Genomic DNA, 19,824 nt, shown 5'->3' on the forward strand with positions numbered 1-19,824 from the left:
ACGTAAGGGAATTGGGCTTTATCCAGCAGGCAATGGGGAGCCCCTCCAGAATAGAAGGTGAGCAGGCTGGTGTTTCAGGATGATGGGCTGGAGGGCAGCAGGACTGAACAGGGAGAAGGCTGGTAAGTCATCCAAAGAAGAAGTGACCCAGAGAAGGCAGACGTGATGATATGCGACTGCATGCTTCCAGCCCTCTGAGTTACACCCAAAGCCACATGATTTTGCCAGTGGACTTACACGTTCCCTCCACTGTGACCAAGGGCACACATTGTAAATCTTTGTATTTGAGAAATTCTCATATCGTACATAGCTATCTACTGAGGCATTCTTTATCTTATTAATGAATAGGAGCTCTTTATAATGTATTATACAGACATTAATCCTTTTTAATGTATGCTACAAATATTTTCCCAAGTTTACCCCTTACCTTTCTTAATACTGTTTTCAAATGTAAAGTTTTCAACTATTTTGTGTACTCAGACCCATGGTTTTCCCCCATGGTTTTTTTCATAGCATATTAACCAATATTTACTTTTTACAAATTGTTTTATCCATTTAGATTTAAATCTGTTGAGGGAATTCACCTTCATTTTTCTTCCAAAAGATCCAGTCAGTTGCCCCCCAAATTTATGAATGAGACATTCTCTTCCCGTTGATTTGAAATATCATTTTATCATGTATACATATGTGTAGATATTCTATTTTGTTCCACCGGTCTGACTTTTTTTGCAGGACCTGAATACAGCATTAATATAGCTTTCTAATTTTTTATATCTGCTAGGGCAAATCCTCCTTTGTTACTCTTCATTTCGAAATTTTCTCATCTAGCTTTGTAAATTTATATTTCCAGGTGAAACTTTGATTTGATCACATTCCTCCCCCAAATTCCACTATTATTGTTATTATTTGAATTATACTCCATTTCAAATGAATTTGGGTGACATAACAATTGGTTTAAATGTCCCTCTCTTGATTAGATTCAGATCCTTGCAGTGAAGTATGGTGACCTGTTCTTCTGGTGCCTGGCAGGGTGCCCAGCTTCACTACAAGAAGCTGGAGTGAAGTCCAGCTCAATCAGAACACCTCCACTCAACTACTATCCATAGGATAAACAAGGTCCTACTGTATAGCACTGGAAACTATACTCAATATCCTGTGATAAACTACAATGGAAAAGAATATGAAAAAGTATATATATATGTATAACTGAGTCACTCTGCTGTACAGCAGAAATTAACACATTGTAAATCAACTATACTTCAATAAAATTTTTTTAAAAAGAACACCTGCACTCAATGTCCGGCACAGGGTGGAGTGATTCTTTTCCTCTCTATTCATCCAGGAGGCAGAAAGGGTAAGAAGACTTCTTGAGGTCTTAGTTGACATATATCAGTTTCACCCTCAGGAAATTAATAAGAAATTAAGGAGGTGATGGTGTCTCTTCCAAGTGTTGCAGTTCCCAATTTACACAATGGGTTACTCAATGTCTTTGCTTTGTATCTTTTAACTGCTTGATAAAAATGTCAGAGGAGCTTATACCTCACTGCTGAGCTCCTCCTATTCATCACGGTCACACTTTCCTAGTATAACGACGTTATCTTTGCAGGTGCCCAAGTCAACCGTGCTAGAACACACGCTGCAGCTGGCAAGGGCCGAGCCTCCTCCTTACGTATACCTAAAAGGTGCCAGGCACTGTGCTCAAGCCCAGTAAACCCTGGTTCACGTCCAACCTACAGTCAAACAGGCTTAACCTTGACGTCAGATCTTCAGATACATATTTTAGAAACCTCTCCTCCACCCTTAATTAACTCCTTCCTTTAAGATCCAAGTGAATTCTTACCTCCTCCAAGAGGCCTGCCATCCACCCAGCCCGCCCAGCCCACCCTTTCTCCCTTGTCAGTACCCCCAGCACCTATGATCTGTATGTTGGGTCACAACCTCACAAGTTCAGTCACAGCTGATGTACATGGTTTGTTTGACTTTTTGCCCTTGTTTAATGTCTCAGTGTGGGGGAGGGATGGTGGGTGATGGGCGATCGGAATCTCCAGGCTGCCTCAGACTCCACTGCGCCCTAGAATCTTGCATGGGCCTGACTCACACACTTACAGTACTGGCATGGCCCTCGTGGGAATTTAAGCTTGAGACCCTGATACCTAACATTCTTTTCACAATTAACACAGAACACTTGCACAGCAGCGTTATTTCCATGTGTGATAATACGGATGATGTTTATTGAGCACTTACAGAATGCAAGGCCGAGTGCTTCGCCTGCATCAATCCGTTTACTTTGATGACCACCCTATGAAGTGGGTACTATTATTATTGTCATTTTACAGCCAGGATACTGAGGTCCAGGGAGGTAAGTAATGTGCCCAAAGTCACATACAATCAGTGGAAAAACAGGGATGCAAGTCCAGGCCTCTGGTGCAAAAGCCCATTGTTCCCACAACGCTCTAGGGCCATCACCTGCATATGTCTCATCTCCCCACTCGATAATGACCTCCTTGAACGTGGTCCACAGGCAGAGGTCACCTGGCCCAGGGGCCAGTGGGGCTGAAATCCAACCCACTGCTCCACTGCCAAGCCTTGCACCCATGGGTCTGCAGCCCAGGGGGGCCACCTATTCCTGCTTCTCCTGAAGGCAATGAGCTGGAGACAGCCCTGAAGACCTGGGTACGGCTCGTCTCCATCCACGTGAGAAGGTCTGGGACATGGAGGCAGGGCTCATAAATACTGATTAAATGAATGTTCTCTGACCTTTACTGCAATCACGCAGCATTGATGACAATCAGCTCAATCACGGGATATTTACCTGTTGAGTGCCACCCACAATGTAAGGCACCGTGCGGGACACAAGAAGGAATCAGACATAGTGCTGCCCGGCAGGAGCTCACAGACCAGCCAGGAGAACTGTCTGCACCTGTGCGCCTGACTCGGGTTCTGTGCCGGCCTCGTCTGTGCAGGCATTCGGCTCACTAGGAGGCAGTGAGGCCCACTGCCCAGCAGCAGGGCTCTGGAGCCAAAGGGCCTGGGTTCATATCATGTTCTAACACTACCTGTGCAGAATGGCGTTCACACAGCCGGCCTGAGACTTCCATCCTCTGGGAGGCCTGCTCAAGGTGCTGGGCCTCGGCTGGTGTCTGGGAACTCAGGTTTCAGAGGGTTCCCACCATCTCCTGATAAGAGGGGCTCACAGGGCCTAAACTGTTGGGCAAAGGCTGTGGTGTACACTGAACACATGCTGTCCTCCTGGGAGGTACCAGGCAGAGGGTGTCCCGTGCCCAGCTCCCAGTACAAACCCTGGTACTGGGTCTCGAATGAGCTTCCCTGGTGGATAGCACTTCACATGTGCTGTCACAACTTGATGCCAGAGGAATTTAGCGTGTCCTACATGTCTCCACCGGGAGAGGACCCTGGAAGCCTGCACCTGGCGTCCTCCAGACCTCGCCCTGAGTCCCTGTTCCCTTTGCTGATTCTGCTTTGCATCCTTTCTCTGTCATAAATCAGCCTGAGTACGACTATGTGTGCGGTCCTGTGAGCCCTCCTAGGGAATCGCTGCACCTGGGAGTGGTCTTAGGAACCCTGACACACTAGCCATGTGACCTTGGGCAAATGACTTGAACTAAGTGTGCCTCAGTTTCTCCATCTATGAAATGGAGGTGATTTAAAATACAATCTATCCCCTCAGATTATGGTGAAGATGTCACAATTCAGCAAATGAAGACTGCTTAGGATGCCTGGCACCTAGTAGGTGCTTAAGAAATGTGGAGCGTGGTTATATGGTGAATAAATACTTGATGAACATGTGAATGAGTGAATGCATGAACTGTGGGTGACTGAATGATGAACAAAAATGGAGAAATGTTAATGGTGAACAGCAGAAGCAGGCCTGCAGGGCCCTGGGCAGCTCTGGGAAGACAAAACATGACCACCCACTAGCCGTGGGGTGAACACTGCAGGGCGGGTACCAGCCGGCTGATGGGCGGGTGGAGCCCCAGCCTGCCCAGGCAGTGACCGACCCATCTTGCCCAGATGAAAGGGTCATCCAGGAAACTAGCCAGACAGCCTCAGGCCACACCGGGGGACCCCAGACTGCACAGAGCCCCCAGCCTTGGCTCGTGTCTGGGAGGCTAAGGCCAGCGGCAGGTCCCTACCCTTGGCTCTGAGGACAGCAAGAGACCACACACCAAAGGCATAAAAAGACACACTGGGGGCATAAAGCGGGTGTCCAGGTCAAAGATTTTCTCCTACCGTTATCTTTTCTTCTGTTGTTATGGTGAAAAGGGCTTTTAGCTGGGCTCTGTTCTAGAAAAAGAAAAAAGAAAGCACCTCAGTAAATAGGTTTTGGCATCTGAGACACGGGGTAACATTTCGTGTTTCCGACCCACCGACCCACCGTGCCTGGAGCAACACCGGGCCCTTGACTTCGGGGGTGGAGGCTTGTAGGGGTCTTAAAGTCCCTTTGGGGGAAAGGTCTATGAAACTGTGATGCCTCCTTCTCTCCTAGAGGTGTGTGTGAAATCCAAACACCAGTTTCCCTAATTGCCAGGGAAGCCCAGGCAGCGTGCCCTGGTGGTGAAACACTTGGGGTTACGGTCAGGTCGGGCTGGGGTGAGGGATGACCCTGAAGCTTACCCGCCCCGTGACCTGGAGCAGCCACTTTCACCCTCCGGGATCTGGTCTGTCCCCTTCAGGAAGGGGGAGAGAATCACAGGCTCCGATGTCATTGCTCCGATTGTCGGCCCTCTTTCCAATGCTCCCAACACCCCTAAACCCCAACTCCCTATGTGTCTCCTCCCAATACCTTCTAATACTCCTCTGCTTAGAAAACATAGGAAATGGAAAAATGAAGGGTGAGCGTTATGACTGCTATCTGTCCAACCATGTGGTATCTGAGGAGACTTAACATGAGCTCATACTTCTTCCTGGGGGTAGAGTCAGAATATCTTGCAACTGAAAGGCAGTGCAGGGTAGTCTGGAGAGAACCAGAATACCCCGGTTCATGCCTGGCTCTATCACTCTCCAGCACTCTGGTTTTGGACAAGTTATTGACCTCTCTGTGCCTCAGTTTCCTCATCTGTACAATGGGAATTATCTTCAACTCGGAGGGTTGCTGTGAGGATTAATTAGAACAGTGCCTGGCACATAGGAAGGAGTGCTGTGAAAGTATTACTGCTCTTGGGTGTAGCAGGTGGTGATGGGTGGTTGTATCAATGTAGATAACCTGGCCTGGAGACTTGGAGCCTGAAGTCCAGTGAGCTAGGCAACCCCTGTGTAATGCTGTCACGGCCACTTGGAGGCATTTTCCCCTGACCTGAGCAATGGTCCACCTGAGGTAGGAAACCTCCTGATCCATGCCCTACAGTTGTTACAGCAGCCGCACTGGGCGCACTGGGGCATCCCAAATGCATCACGGGCCAGCAGGACAAGCTGATGGAGGCTTCCAAGGGAAGTCGAAATGCCACAAACTTTCTTTTTCAGGAGGGAAATGGAAATTTTGGGAAACAAACAAATAAACAAACAAGTCTCTAAAGAAGAGACACCTATGAAGCAATCACTTGGCCCTTTCTGTTCCTGAATTGTCTGTGCTTCGGAATATTCATGGTGCCCTGTGAGTTTCAGGGTCTCCTGAACTAGTGGGTTCAAAGGCCAGTTTCCTCTCTCTTCACTCCCTCTGGGTCCCTCCTCCCTGTGTTTCCTGACACTCAAAGTCTCAGCAGAGAGGGGCTGAAAGTGTACTTCATCTCTTTGCAAAACATGAATCCTCAGCCCCGCGCCTACATAAACTTCAAGGCTTGAGAAACATGTTTTAGATCACAGCCTGAAGTCAGGAAACATGGACCACGTGAGATCCAGTGATGGTTTTATAAGGTGGGCAGGATGTTTATACAATAAATGGTAAGGAACTGGAGATGAATGTTCTAGATTTTCCCCTCTTTGACCTCCCTTCATCTAGGTCCTGTCTTATCTACCCTTGTATGAATTTGAGGTGCATGTGTGTATGTGTGCATATCCACGTGCATGTGTATGCATGTGTGTCCATATGCATGTGTGTGCACGTGTGCATAGCCACGTGCACATGTGCATGTGTGTGCATGTGTATCCATGTACATGTGTATGTGTGCATATCCACGTGCATGTGTGCATCCAGGTGCATGTGTGTATGTGTGCATATCCACGTGCATGTGTGTGCATGTGTGTGTATCCGTGTGCATGCATGTGTGCACATCTGTGTGTGTTTGAGAAAGTAGTTTCCAGATCTAAACACAATGCATCTCTGACAGTACCTACTTCATGCTGTGAGGATTAGTAAGTGGTAACTATTTTTATTACCCTCTCCACCGCTCTCATACCATGTGAAAATGTCAGAACTAGAAGAGATTGTGGGGAGTCTTCCTACCCCTCTCATTTCTCAGGTGGGAAAACTGAAACTCAGAGACACTGAACTGTTCTGAAAACACAGCGAGGACAGCGTTCCCACCTCTGAAATACCAGACACCAGCTCCACGCTAACTTGAAGGATTTCAAGTTGGGCACCTGCATTTTTAAATAACTCCTTTATTCTCCCATTTGTAGTGTGAGCCTCTTTATGGCTGACAAGCAGAGTAGACCAATGTTCTCTTGGGGACTTGTCGTGAGTCTCACTCAAACTTTGATCATGTTCAGCCCCAAATACACTGGACCTTCTTGCCATCACGCAGGAAGGCCTAGGAGTCACCCAAAGAAACTATGAAGTCCAAATGGGTGAACCGACTGGAGAACGAGGCATAGGAGCCTCTCACTATCATCAGCACTTATCCACTCAGCAAACGCCGGCCTTCCACGAGCCTTTTCTAAGGCAGGGCCAGGAAGGGTGATGCTGACGGTCTAACGCAGGCGGGAACCTACAACACATGTGAAGCCTGGAGCTCTGGAATCTCCAGGTGGGCAGGGGGACTCTCCACTCTGTCTACAGAACTGCCCAGAGAGCAGCTGAAGGCTTGGAAGGGGACGGAAAGAAACTGCAGGCCACGTGCAAATATAAAATCATCTCTTTTATCCCCACAAGAGACTGGAGACTATAGAACAATCTCCCTTTTACTGATGAGAAACTAGAGGCTCAGAGAAGTTAAAAAAGAAAAAAAACACACCTGCCCAAGAACCATTAGTTCACTGATCTATTCATTCATTCACTCAACAAATATTTACTGAGCAACTAGTGTGGGTGGGGCTCTATTTTTGGCACTGAGAACACACCTGGGAATAGGGCCATTGGGGTCCCTGGTCTCATGGAGTGACATTCTAGTGGCGGATGGGGGTTTACTGGGGGGGATGGGGTTGATATGACACAGACAGGCACCAAGCAAAGCAACGGACAGGACCCGTCGGGGGTGACAGCCAAGGAGGTCACCCTGGAGTGAGAGGCCCCGGACCTCATGCCTCCTGCTGTCCCACCAGCCCCCCCAGGCTCTGATGGGAGGTGAAGCCGCCCTGGCCTAACGTCCCCTCCCTACATGATGAGGTGGAGGCTTCCAATTTCACTGGGTTTCTGAGTTTCTCACTGTTGGTTTCTGACTGTTGCCTTATCTTAAATTTTGACTTTAACATATTTGGTTTCCTGTCCTTTGAAATTCGGATGGTATTTCTTCTGGGCCATTTTATCTCCATTTTTGTATCCTTCTTTGTCCTCTGTTCTTGACTTTGCACTTAATTGTATTCTGAGACATTTGTCTTTTCTGACAGTTTTATACAGTTTTCTCATATCTGGTCTTTACCTTTTGGGAATCTTTCATTTTATTTAATTTTATCCAGGACTATTTTTCTTATTGCAGCAGAAACATTGCACACAGGCCCCTCAGCCTTGGATGGAAGGATCCGGCAGCTGTGGGGTCCGATATTGATTCTGCCACGTGACCTGGGGCAGTCACCCTTGGAGCCTCATTTTCTAAGTCTATTATAAAAGGTACTTTCTCCAGGGACTGAAATCAGAATAAAATGACCAGAGTAACTAGAGCACGAGCTCCTTGATCTAGAGGCCGGAGATCTTGACAATATTGTCTTGACAACAAAGACAATACCAGTGATGAACTCTGGAAGGAGAGCTGGGCAGGAAGCAACAGAACCTCTCCACTCCCAATACCTCCGGCCTCGAGCGGAGCACAGATCTCCTCCTCTGTATTCCCAGGAGTGCACAGCATGTAGCACGGGTCATGCAACCAACCACATTCACTGCCTACGTGGATTAACAAAGAAGTGAATGGAAAATGAAGGTGCTAATAGTAATGGGGTTACACGTCCCCCCAAAATCCATATGTTGAAGCCCTAATCCCCAGTATCTCAGAATGTGTCTGTATTTGGAGACAACCTTTACAGACGTGATTAAGGTAAAATGACACCATCAAGGTGAACTCTAATCTCACCTGAAAAGTGTCCTTAAAAGAAGAGGACACTAGGACACAGACATGCAGAGAGGCATGACCATGTGAGGACACAGGGAGAAGACAGCCATCTACAAGCCAAGGGCAGAGGCCTCAAAAGGAACAAACCCTGCCCACACCTTGATCTGGACTTCCAGCCTCCAGGACTGTGGACAAACAAATTTCTGTTGTTTTTGAGCCATCTGGTCTGTGGTACTTTTTCACAGCAGCTCTAGCAAACCAATACAAATGGGAGATATTTGGTTGAGTGTTTACTACGCCCAAGACACAGCGATGAGAAATTAACATCTATCGTTTACATATCTTGATAATCAGGTCCACAGAGGTTAAAATAATTAAGGTCACAAGGAGCTTCGAGCGAGCCTGATTCATGGTAAAGTGTGTGAGATTCCAGGGCCTGCGCATTTATCCAGAATTGGGTGTCACTGAACAAATGAAGGATGGAACGAAGAAAAGAATAAACTAACAGATGTTGTGTCCAGGGTTTCTAAAACAACAGTGACTAGAGAGAAATCAAAGTAACAAAGACAATACCGGTGACGAACTCTGGAAGGAGAGCTGGGCAGGAAGCATCAGGACCTCTCCACTCCCAACGTCTCTGGCTTCGAGCGAGGCTGTGTAGCTGACGGAGAAGGAGTCTCCAACTGCTCAGAGAGAAGGCACATGTGGGTCAAGAACGGGGCCCCTGCCACACCCCAGACACAGCCAAGCATCCACAGGCGGCTGGCATCACAGCTGACAGCGGCAGCAAGAGCCCCTTCGATCTCACATACTTTTTTATCAGGGAGAAGAAACTGGGCAGGTGTGCTCTTGGACCCCCACTTTTTTCACTTGGAAGCGCTGTCAGCACCCTTACAAGGAGCTTTACCTGGGCTCCACCCCATCCTGGGGCTGGGCGGGCCAGTCCTCCTAATTCAGGATGTCATACACTTAGGAAATCCAGAACCTTTTTGTTTTGTTCTGAATCCAGGTGGGGACCTATTTGTTCCCAATGATCCCATCCACACAATGATGGGACAGAGTTTTTATAAGACTTTTGGGCGACACTAGCTGCCGCTTTGACACCTCCAGCTGGTTCTGAAAGCCCAGCCGCAGCACAGGGAAGCAGTGCCAGACCGGGCCCGGGAGGGGGCAGTGGAGAAGGTCACTCAGGCTCACGTAGGGTCTCCTCCAACCTCATGGTCTCTGGCTGGCCTTCGATGGCTTAATTACACAAACAGAGACGCTTCCTAGGAGACGGGGTTTCTGACTCAAAGCTCCCCTTAATCAGAAGCCAGGACTGGTTAGAAGAAGACGGCTCTGCTATCGGGAGGGGTCACACTCAGTCACACCCCCAGGTGAACAAGCAGGCTCCGGAGGCATGGGTGCAAAAAGAGGGACCCCAAACGAAAGCGGGTGACAGGGTGGCCGCCACTGCAGGTTTCCAGTTTTGCAGGAGGCAGGGATGTCTCAGCCCCACCTTCTGGAGGTAGAGCCGGCGTGCCCTGGGGACCCTTCCGTCTGATGTTGGAAATGGACTGTGCCCACCTTAACTACTAAAGGCGGAGTTCTCCCACTGAGCTGACGTTCTCAGGTGGGCTCCAGATACCTGGCAGAAACCGAAGGCACGTATGAACTAAAGCAACATCTCTGTCCTTGCTCTTTCTGACGGATGCTCTAAGCCTCAGCCACGGCCTGGGGAGGACGCTGAGTGCTGCTTTGGGGACATGGCCGTGTCTGTCCAGAGGCTGAAACTGGCGGCTGGTTGTCTGAATAGGGTGGATGTGGAAATGGGATTGTGATACTCCTTTTTTTAAAAAAAAACAGCTTTGAGATAAAATTTATACATCACCCAATTCACCTGTTCTAAGCGTGAGATTCAGAGAATTTTGTATACTTACAGAGTTGTACAGCCATCACCACAGTCTGATTTCAGAACATCCCTATCACCCTAAAAAGTAGCCTGGTGCCCAATGGCAGTTGCTCTCCATAGCCACCCCCAGCCCTAGGCAACCACTGATCTACTTTCTGGGGACTAATTGGCCTTTTTGGACATCTCATAGAAATGAAATCATACAAGCTGTGTTCTTTGTGTCAGGTTCCTTTCCCCGAGCAAACCTCTTTTTTTTGAGGTTCATACATGTCATAGTGTGTACCAGTACTTCATTCCTTTCTATTGCTGAGTAATATCCCACCGTATGGATAGACCACATTTTGTTTATATGATACTCTCTTGTGTCCCCTTAAGTCTATGGAAATTTTTAAAAGTGAAGCATATGAAAAAATTGGGGTTCAATGAATTTCAGCTTCTGAGTCAAGGAGCTGCACCCTTTCTTCTGCTGAAGGAACCCCAACTCCTCCCAGCAGCAACAACCATCGGGGGAGTCTGGACAGAATAAAACAGTGGGAAGATGGTCTGGGGAACCTTAATTTAAGAATTTTGACTTTGGACTTCAAAACTTACAAGGGCAAAAATTTTGATCTCAGATTTTAATTCCTTTTGGACTTGAATATATTTGGATTTCTATCTGTCAGGGATTCATTCCTGAACTTTTAATTTCTCCGGGAGAATTTGCAAAAGGGAGGTGCTGGCAGGTCATTGTTGGAGGATCTTGATGCAAATGAACTCAGGGTTGTCCTTGAATCATATTGCAAAACCCCTGATATACTTTGTTTAATAGCATAGCAGGATGTGATCTGAATGGGTATTAGAATTAGGGAGAATTTCCAGCCTTGGGTCTGGAGTATCCTTTGAGTTTATTTCAATAATGTAACACTCAAGTCATTTCCAAAACCTTCATGGGGCAGGAAAAAAAATTTCTTCCACCAACCAGCAGTTCCAGAAGGACACACACAGGGGCAACGAATGGGGGTTTGGGGGAGCAGGGCTGTCCTGAGTCCCGACCAACAGCTGTTCTCCTTCCCCAGGGCACTAGTCACCCCGCTGGCAATCCTCAGATTAACCAGGAGCCCAGTGGGTTTGGAGAATAAAACGATGGAGATCGGCAAGGGAAGCACACACTCACCACCCTTGAGGTTTCTGTCCCTCAGCATGGGTGCCCCACCTGAAACAGGGCTGGCCTCTCCCTGCCCCTTTCTCACTGGGCAATGCACGCCATCCGATGGAAAGTTTGGGTATGCATTGCCAGTCAGCCTATCTTACTCGTGGGAGTGGGCTACTGGCAGAAAGCAAGACTCCTGCTTGCTTTTTTGTCACGATTGGGGAGCCATCCCAACATGCCCAGTGGGTGACAAAGCCTGTCCAACTCTGCTGGTCAGTCAGCCAGCCCACCTGATCTCACCTACACTTGTCCTCTGGCTCTGCCTGTACCTGTATCAGGGGTGATATTTTATCCCTAATACGCTATAATGTGCTTCATCTCTCAACGTATTGAGACCTCAAAAAGATGTAAAGAAAAGAGGAGAAATTAGCACTGAGCCTGTGGAATCCCTAGGATTTTTGCTTTGAAAATCCTCAACATTTTTACTTTATTTGTGTATAATGATAAAAGTTAGATCATAAAGATAAGGTGATAAAGATTAAATTGCTAATTAAAATGATAATACCGGCGAAGGTCATTATAATCAGACCTGGCAGTGATTTTATCACCCTCAGAATGTCTGCAGGACGTCAACCAGTTGACCCCCAAATGGTGTCCTGAGACAGATGGAAAGTATGATATTTCCTGTTGCGGACAGAAGAGAAAACTGAGACTGACAGAGATGAAGTGACTCGTTTAGGGTCACCCAGTTAATAAGTAGGAAGCCACCCATCCCTCTTGGACCTGTGGCTCTTTTAAAGCAGCAAATGATGATGATGATGAAAATGATATTGATATTGTCAGAGCATCAATGAGCTGGGGTCGGATGGGTCATTTGATTCTGTAGTTCTACACTTATTCTTTGGGAAAAAAGTTTCATGCCACTAAGTTGAAAACCAATGTCATATCCCTTGAGACTGCAGTAAGTTACAGACAAACACAATTTGGATATTACTCTCAGGGCATGTAGAATCTAGTAGGCAGAGGTAAGGCGAGGGCATACATACAATAATAATACAGTCACAAGAATAAACATAGTTGCCAGCAGCTGGGAGGCGGGGGCAATGGAGTTGCTATTCAACGGGGATAGAGTTTCAGTCATGCAGGATGAAAAAGTTCTACAGATCTGCTGTACAACAGTTAACAGTACTGTACTGTATACTTACAAGCTTGTTAAGAGGGTAGATCTTATGTGTTTTTTACCAAACACAAAAATAAAAAATAAAAATAATCACAACAAAATAGCCATGGACTTGGGATCACTTCCCACGGCCAGGCTGTGTTGCTTTTTGTGAATGAACTAGCTTCTCCTTAGAAGGACTCCCTAAAGTGTGTCACCAGCACCCCCAGTTCACAGGAGCAGAGGCTGAGGTTCAAGGGTGTGCAGAGCTCATGTGTTGGGGCGGAAGTCAGTGAGTTCATGCATGAAGTTCCTGGGTGGTCCAGGCTCCAAGCAGGTGAAATGCAGGAGGGGCAGGTGAATGAGATGCAGGGAAGGAGAGAAGGACCCTCCAGACAGACACAAGAGCAGGATCTGATGTCGAGTCATGAGAGAAAAGTGACAAGTTCGCTCCACAGGAGCATGGACTACAAAAGACCACTGGAGCAACAAGACCAGAGAGGCAACCCACACTGGAGCAGGTAGAGCGCCAGGCCACATCACCTCGTCTAGCCTCTGCAACAGCTCTACGAGGCTGTTATACACATGCCACATCTGGAGTTCAGAGACGGTGATTTACAGGGGCCACACAGCTCCAAAATGGCTAAGTTAGGAGTCAAGCTAGGTCTGTCTGAGATCGAGTCTGTGCTCTGCTCACAGCCCCACGTTCTTTTCTCTGAGCACCAGTTTAAGAATTGGGGGGATTTATTTTTACATCATTGAAGAAAGGCACTGAAGATCACTTAGCTGGGACGTATCATATAGTTTTTATGACACTGCTTAAACGAGAGCCAGCAAAGAGGTCACTACTTGTGGACCAACTCCACTGGTAGCTTCTGTCAATAATATGGTGTTAAGAAGGATTCTGAGGCTTCATCTAGACTCAGAGAGAAAGAGTGGTGGGATTGATGAGCAACGTGGGCCATGTGTATGGAAGTGGAGAGGTCAGTAAGAGTCCCAGGCATGTGAGAGGCACTAGAGTATCCTGGGTATGGGGTGGATGGGGGATCCAGACTTTCTGAGTTTGAATCTCAGCCTTGAGTGCCAGTCCTATGGCCTTGGGCAAGTTCCTCACCACCTTAGTCTCTTTATCTGAAGACAGGGCACCTACTCAGAATAAAAGAAATCTCATCTTCCTAGGAAAACTGACAGTTCTGAAGTCATAGTAACAACTGCATCCAGAATTGGTTTTAAATCTCCTTAATTAACCAATGACAACTCGCCTCAGGAAACACATCTCTGAAAGCCAATCAGTGACGGTGTCATACTTTGAAAGGGAGCCAATCAGTAGTGGAGTTACTCCCGTGAACACGCCTGAACACGCTTGAACATGTCAAGAACATGCTTCCAGGGCTGATGTCAGACCACGCCCATGTCTGCCCAGCACTCTGCAAAACAAGCTCTTCATTTTACTGAGTGATGGTCATTTTGGTCATCTGGGTGATGGACATATTGGGGTTCAGTATAATCTCTGTGTATGTTTGAAATTTTTCATAATAAATGTTGCATATATATATATTGCAAAAACTCTTTCCCCAAAACCCACCTCTCTCAACCTAAGTGACAAGCCAGCTTCCTGGGTGCAGGTACTGAGCGGTGGTCTCCTCCTCTGATGCCCTGACAGTACAATCCGTTGTGAGGACCGACTGCACGAACACATGTCACATGTCTAAGAAGATGCCTGCTGCACATCCCGTGCTCTGTGAGTATCTGTACGTGTTTTCATCATTTTCCACCCCTTCATACACGTGGCTATTACCTTGCAGAAACTTCTTCCTGAAAGCCTGGAACCCTCTTGAGGTCTGGTTTCCAGCCGACTCCCTAACGGTGAGGCCCGTGATGTTGTCCAGTAAGAGCAGGTCAGAGAGGTTGGTAGCCGCGGGCGTCCTCGTGTTGTTCACAAACAGTCGCACATGGGCTGTCGGCCACTCGCTCTGCACGGACACCTAGGGCAGGAGGCAAAGTGAGGTTGGGCTTGCTGGCAAACCCAACTTCCCAAAACGAGGCCCCAGCTCAACTGTGCCCGTGGGACGGGATTAGGGTCTCACAAAGGTTCTAGAATTTATCAGGTTTGATTTCAAAGGCCCCAGGAGAATTTTGACTCCCGCTTGCCAAGCTGTTGCTCAGAGATAATTTCAAAGAAACCGGGACCCTGAAATGCAGTGAAATCATGCCCACAGAGAAACTTAGAAGAAAAAACATCCATGCACAGGACCACAGTCAGGCTGGGGAGATTGTGACAACTGGTGTCACCAAGAAAAGCAAACAGTGGCTCTTTCTTACTCTATTAGTTTGAAGATTCAGCCCCAGACAGTCCAGGGCCTCTGACTGCCATCTGATCTCCAGGTTTGCCCCAAGCTAGTCTCCTGTCTCCTGACCAGTCGCCCCCTTCAGGGTTCTGCCTGCCCATGTATTTGAATAGCCCAGGGCTAGGGAGTTCCCTGGTGGCCTAGTGGTTAGGATTCCAGGCTTTCACTGCTGTGGCCTAGGTTCAATCCCTAGTCGGGGAACTGAGATCCCACAAGCCATGTGGTGAGGCCAGAAAAAAAAAAAGTTAAATGAATAGCTCAGCTATTCAAAGCCAGTGGCCCATCAGCAGCTGGGCTCCCCACCTGGCCTCTGCGACCTTGCCCTGCTCCCTCTCTCGAACCCTGTCTCCCACCACTCCTGCCCTTCCTTCACCCCAGCTCTGCTGAAAGAGACACAGGAGCTGAGGAAAGAGAGGGAAGCCATGCATGTCCCAAGAAGAGTGAGCTCTGGAACGTAGTAAATGAAAAAATCAAGTTGTAAAACTTCGTGTATGGAATACTGGCACCAACGTAAAAAGGGGAAGAAGGAAGGTATGTGTATGTACATATGTGCACACACACACACACTCATAACTGAGTGCATGTGGCAGGAAACATCTCTAGAAGGACACAGGAGAAACTGGTAGTACCAATTTTATCCAGGAAGGGGAGCAAGACAGCTGAGGGCCTGGGCTGAAATGAGGGCTGTGCAGTACGTGGTCAGCTCAGCAGGCTTGGATTGTCCAAACCCCACACATCCCAAAGAGAGGACCAGCTCCTGGGAGACTAACCTCTAAAGGCCTTGGCATATCCTGCCTGATAAGAGTGTCTTTATATCCTACGGCTTTGGGCCACCCCAGGTAGTCTCTGCAAACAATGTGGTTCACGGTGAGGGCCTTGGGCCAAGCTATGTTCAGGTGACCTGAATAACAGAGGTCAGAGACGTGGGTGCCCATGTGTACATGATGGATCCTTAATCAAAATCCTGGATTCCATGGCTTGGGTGAGCATCCCTGGTTGATGCCACACATCATTGCTGGGCAAATTAAACGCTATTCCTTCAACTCCACCAGGAGAAGACTGGCTGTCTTGGGCCTGGTCTCCCCAGAACTCTGTGCTATGTGCCTTTTGCTTTGCTGGCTGTAATCTATATCATTTTGCTGTTATAAATGTAACTGTGTGTAGAACCGCTTTTCTGAGTTCTGTGAGTCCTTCTAGGGAAGCATTGAACCTGAGGGTGGTCCTGGGGACCCTCAACACAGGATCATGTGAAAGCCATCTCATGAGATTAGTAAGGGTCAAAGACCTAAAAGACATTAAGTGAATTTTTAAACTGTTGGGCATCATATCAATGTTAAAATCTGAGAGAAAATATATACTTTCTCATTTTAAATGATCACAGAGGATTTTCACTGCCAATAATTTTATTGTTACCAAAAAATGTTAGTCCTGGTGCTACCATATAAAATATAAGATCCCTGCGGGTCACATCATCACCCGTGTCCAGACATGGGTAGATAACCACGTGATTCACCAGTTCTTTAAATACATAACTCTACTAATATAGAATTTGGGCAACTTCAATTATTTTCTCTTTAAGTATAAACTACCTATGAATACTCACCACTGCACATTTCTGAAAAATTACTCCATTCTCAGAAGTTCCTTGAATGTCTCTTGAAATGTCTCCATACTACAATAAAATATAGAAATCATTAGAAAATGAAAAATATTTCATGCTACATTTGTCAAGTAAAAGTACAAGATGAACTTTTAAAAGAGCCAGGCAGAGGGGTTACTTCTGCTGGTGTAGTAACTCCCATCAATCCTGAAGATTTTTTTAAAAGGAGTATTACAGGACTGGAACTTAAAACCTATGAGGGAAGAAGAACGTGGACGTGGATCACACGGGGCTGTGTCCTGGTCTGGGGTGCATGTCAGTGACACCATTGTCACAGGGACTCAGCAAACCAGGGTTGACACTTCAGCAGGAGGCATGTGAGCAGAGCTATGGAAAAATCCTTTAAGGGCTGCGCACATGTTCTGTGTGGGGTACACCAGCCACACGGCAGGGACTGAGTGAACGTGGACCACAGCATGTTGGGGCACCTCCCATGAGCGGGGTGCATCATCAACAGGTAGAGAATCAACCCAGGATTGGGCTCCTCCAGCCCCACGATGGCTCCCCTGGAAGGAGACCAGTGGAAAGCCAGAGCTCGCCCACCAGATGCCAGCCCCACTGCCCCTCGTAATCACAACTGGTCCCTGTTCATTTCCGCCCTTGCCATATGCCCCGTGACCCCAGGCCATGCCTCCCCGCTGTCTGCCCTGCCCCCCTCCGTCTGCAGTGGGTGGAGCCATACTGTCAATCACAGACCACAGCAGCTCTCAGTGATACCAACGATCATAACAATGGCTATTCTTTCCCAAGTGCCAGGCATATGCCCATCACTGTACGCATATGAATTCTATTACTCCCATTTTACAGATGAGGAAACTAAGCCTCATGAGGGTTAACGCACTTGCCCAAGGCTGCATAGGCAGGAAGCTTGGACTCCACCCCAGGCTGTGTGCTCCGTATCCTATGATCCTCCCACACCGCACACCTCTCTCCAGAGGGTGACCCTCTCATTGTACAGAAGCGAACAAAGACACAGAAAGGGGAAGTGATGTTCCTGAGAACACGCTGACCACATGCAGCAGCATAAGCTGCCCAGGCCTCTGATCCTGGTCGAGTCTCTGTCCACGACCCCACCCTCATGCTCTGCCGCGCCAGGCCCCCAGTGCGTCCTTGAGGGCAGACACCTGGCTTTCTACTCTTCTGATCCCCACACAGCATCTTGCGAATGACAACCGAATAAACATAGCTTGTTGGGCAAAGACACACAGGAGTGGGGATGGAGGATGGAGGTGCTGCCGAAAGGGGGGTTGAGTCACCTGTCACTGGAGAGGACTGGAAAGACGATGACCAACACGGTGGGCTGAATTTGGCTCCACGTCCTAAAGCCCAGAACCTGGGAGTGTCACCCTATCTGGAAAAGGGGTCTTTGAAGATGTAATTAAGCCACGGCTCTCAAGATGAGCTCATTCTGGATTTAGGTGGATTGGATTTAGCTAGGCCCTAAATCCCATGACAAGTGTCCTTATCAGTGACAGAAAAGGAGAGTACACACCCACAGAGAAGAGGCCACAAGAAGGTGGAGACAGAGTGACAGTAAATGTTACATGTCAACTGGCTGGGCCATGGTACCCAGATATTTAGTCAAACATGTCCAGATGTCACTGTGAAGGTATTTTAGATGAGAGTAATGTTTAGGTCAATGGACTTTGAATAAAGCCGATGACCCTCCATGAGGTGCGTGGGCCTCGCCCAATCAGGTGAGGCCTTAATGGAAAAGACTGAGGTTTTCCCTAAGGAAAAGGGAATTCTGTGGCAGACACCTTTCCAACCTGAGCATCAGCTCTTCCCTGGGTCTCCAGCCTGCCCTGCAGAGTGTGGACTTGCCAGTCCCCACAATCACATGAGCAATTCCTTAAAATAAATCCCCCCCACCTCTCTCCCTCACATGTGTTCTACCTGTTTTGTTTCTCCAGGGAATCCTAATATAGAGATTGGAGTGAGGCAGCCACAAACCAAGGAAAGCGATCAGAAGCTGGAAGAGACAAGGATGGATCTTCTCCTACAAGCCCCCAGTGACAGCACGGCTCTGCTGACACCTTGACTTCCCACCTCCAGAACAGGGAGAGAATAAATGTCATTGTTTTAAGCCACCAAGTTGGTGGAACTTTGTTACACAGTCTAGGAAACTAATACAAACATGTAGCCGGGGGCCAAGAAGGGGCTTGTGGCCATGGTAGCCTGTTGGCTGAACGCAGTGGTCCTCAAGGCATCTTAAGTCATGAAAGCTTAGGTGAAAGTCAGCGCTATGTGAAGCCGACACATTACACAGAATCTGAAGAACAGCGGGGGCAGGGGCAGTGGTTAAGAGCCGGGGCTCCAAATCCTGGCTCTGCCACTTCGGCCTGTGGGACCCTGAACAAGCCTCTTAATCTCTCCAATCCTCATTTCCTCTCTGTAAAATGGGAATAAAAACAGTACCTGTTTAAGAAACTCATAATGAGGCTCCAGTGAGGTTATGCATAGACAGTGCTAAGCCTCATGCCTGGCAAATAGAAAATATTCATTAAACACCTAGCCCTATTATCAGTAGCAGCATTTTTATAACAGGGGCAAGTGAATCAGTCTGGTTAAAACAGGACCCCTTGCCCTGCTTTAGAACCAGCAGACACGGGGGCCCAATGCTCAGATTCACACATCCTGTTCATCTAAATACTGTATATTGTACAGAAGAAGCAGCTCTCTGGAAAGAAAAAGGGATTTGCTTCCCAATGATAACTATATTCAGTGAAAGAGGAAGAATAGGTTTTTTGGAGGAACAAAAGCCTGTGACATTTTCTACACATACAGTCCAAAATTGGCTTCTTTACAACTTCTGATATGTCTTTTAAAGAACTGAACATGTTACTTACCAAGTGGTGTGTTACAGCAGACTCTCTTTTAAACAAGGTCTTCTTGGGCCACGAGGGTATAAAAGCAAATACGGAATGAATCCACGGCCCACTAGAGGCTGCAGAAGTTGGGGGTGGGTTAAAGACTTCAGTTTTCTTATTGAATTTCATTCCAAATGGTGCTTCTACTGCAAAATAACAATGCACATGCATTACATAATACAGAAAGGCAGCGGTTTAACTCCAGAGGCAAACCACATGGTACGTGAAGGCACTTGGGAAATCTTTGCTGAGTAAGTGAATAAGTGAGTGAATGAATGAATGACTTACCATCTCTTTGCCAAGATGAGACATTCTCATTGGGAGACACAGAGCTTAAGGACAGTGTTTCTCAAAGTCTGTGCTCCTTACCTGGGCTGTAGGCTGAAATG

General features: G+C 47.6%; 1 protein-coding gene across 2 annotated transcripts in view; it reads right to left on the minus strand.

The window, feature by feature from the left end:
• EVC2 (EvC ciliary complex subunit 2) overlaps positions 1-19,824 on the minus strand; it is a 143,901-nt gene that overhangs the window by 114,042 nt on the left and 10,035 nt on the right. For both annotated transcript variants that reach the window (XM_057546799.1, XM_057546800.1), the window contains exons 3-7: positions 19,415-19,581; positions 16,509-16,577; positions 14,356-14,542; positions 8,952-9,061; positions 4,252-4,305 (exon numbers count right to left, since the gene is read on the minus strand). In XM_057546799.1, coding sequence (XP_057402782.1) covers positions 4,252-4,305; positions 8,952-9,061; positions 14,356-14,542; positions 16,509-16,577; positions 19,415-19,581 — 587 coding nt within the window. The remainder of the gene's footprint in view (positions 1-4,251; positions 4,306-8,951; positions 9,062-14,355; positions 14,543-16,508; positions 16,578-19,414; positions 19,582-19,824) is intronic.

This window comes from Balaenoptera acutorostrata, chromosome 5 (genome assembly GCF_949987535.1).
Source record: "Balaenoptera acutorostrata chromosome 5, mBalAcu1.1, whole genome shotgun sequence".
NCBI classification, from domain to species: Eukaryota; Metazoa; Chordata; class Mammalia; order Artiodactyla; family Balaenopteridae; genus Balaenoptera; species Balaenoptera acutorostrata.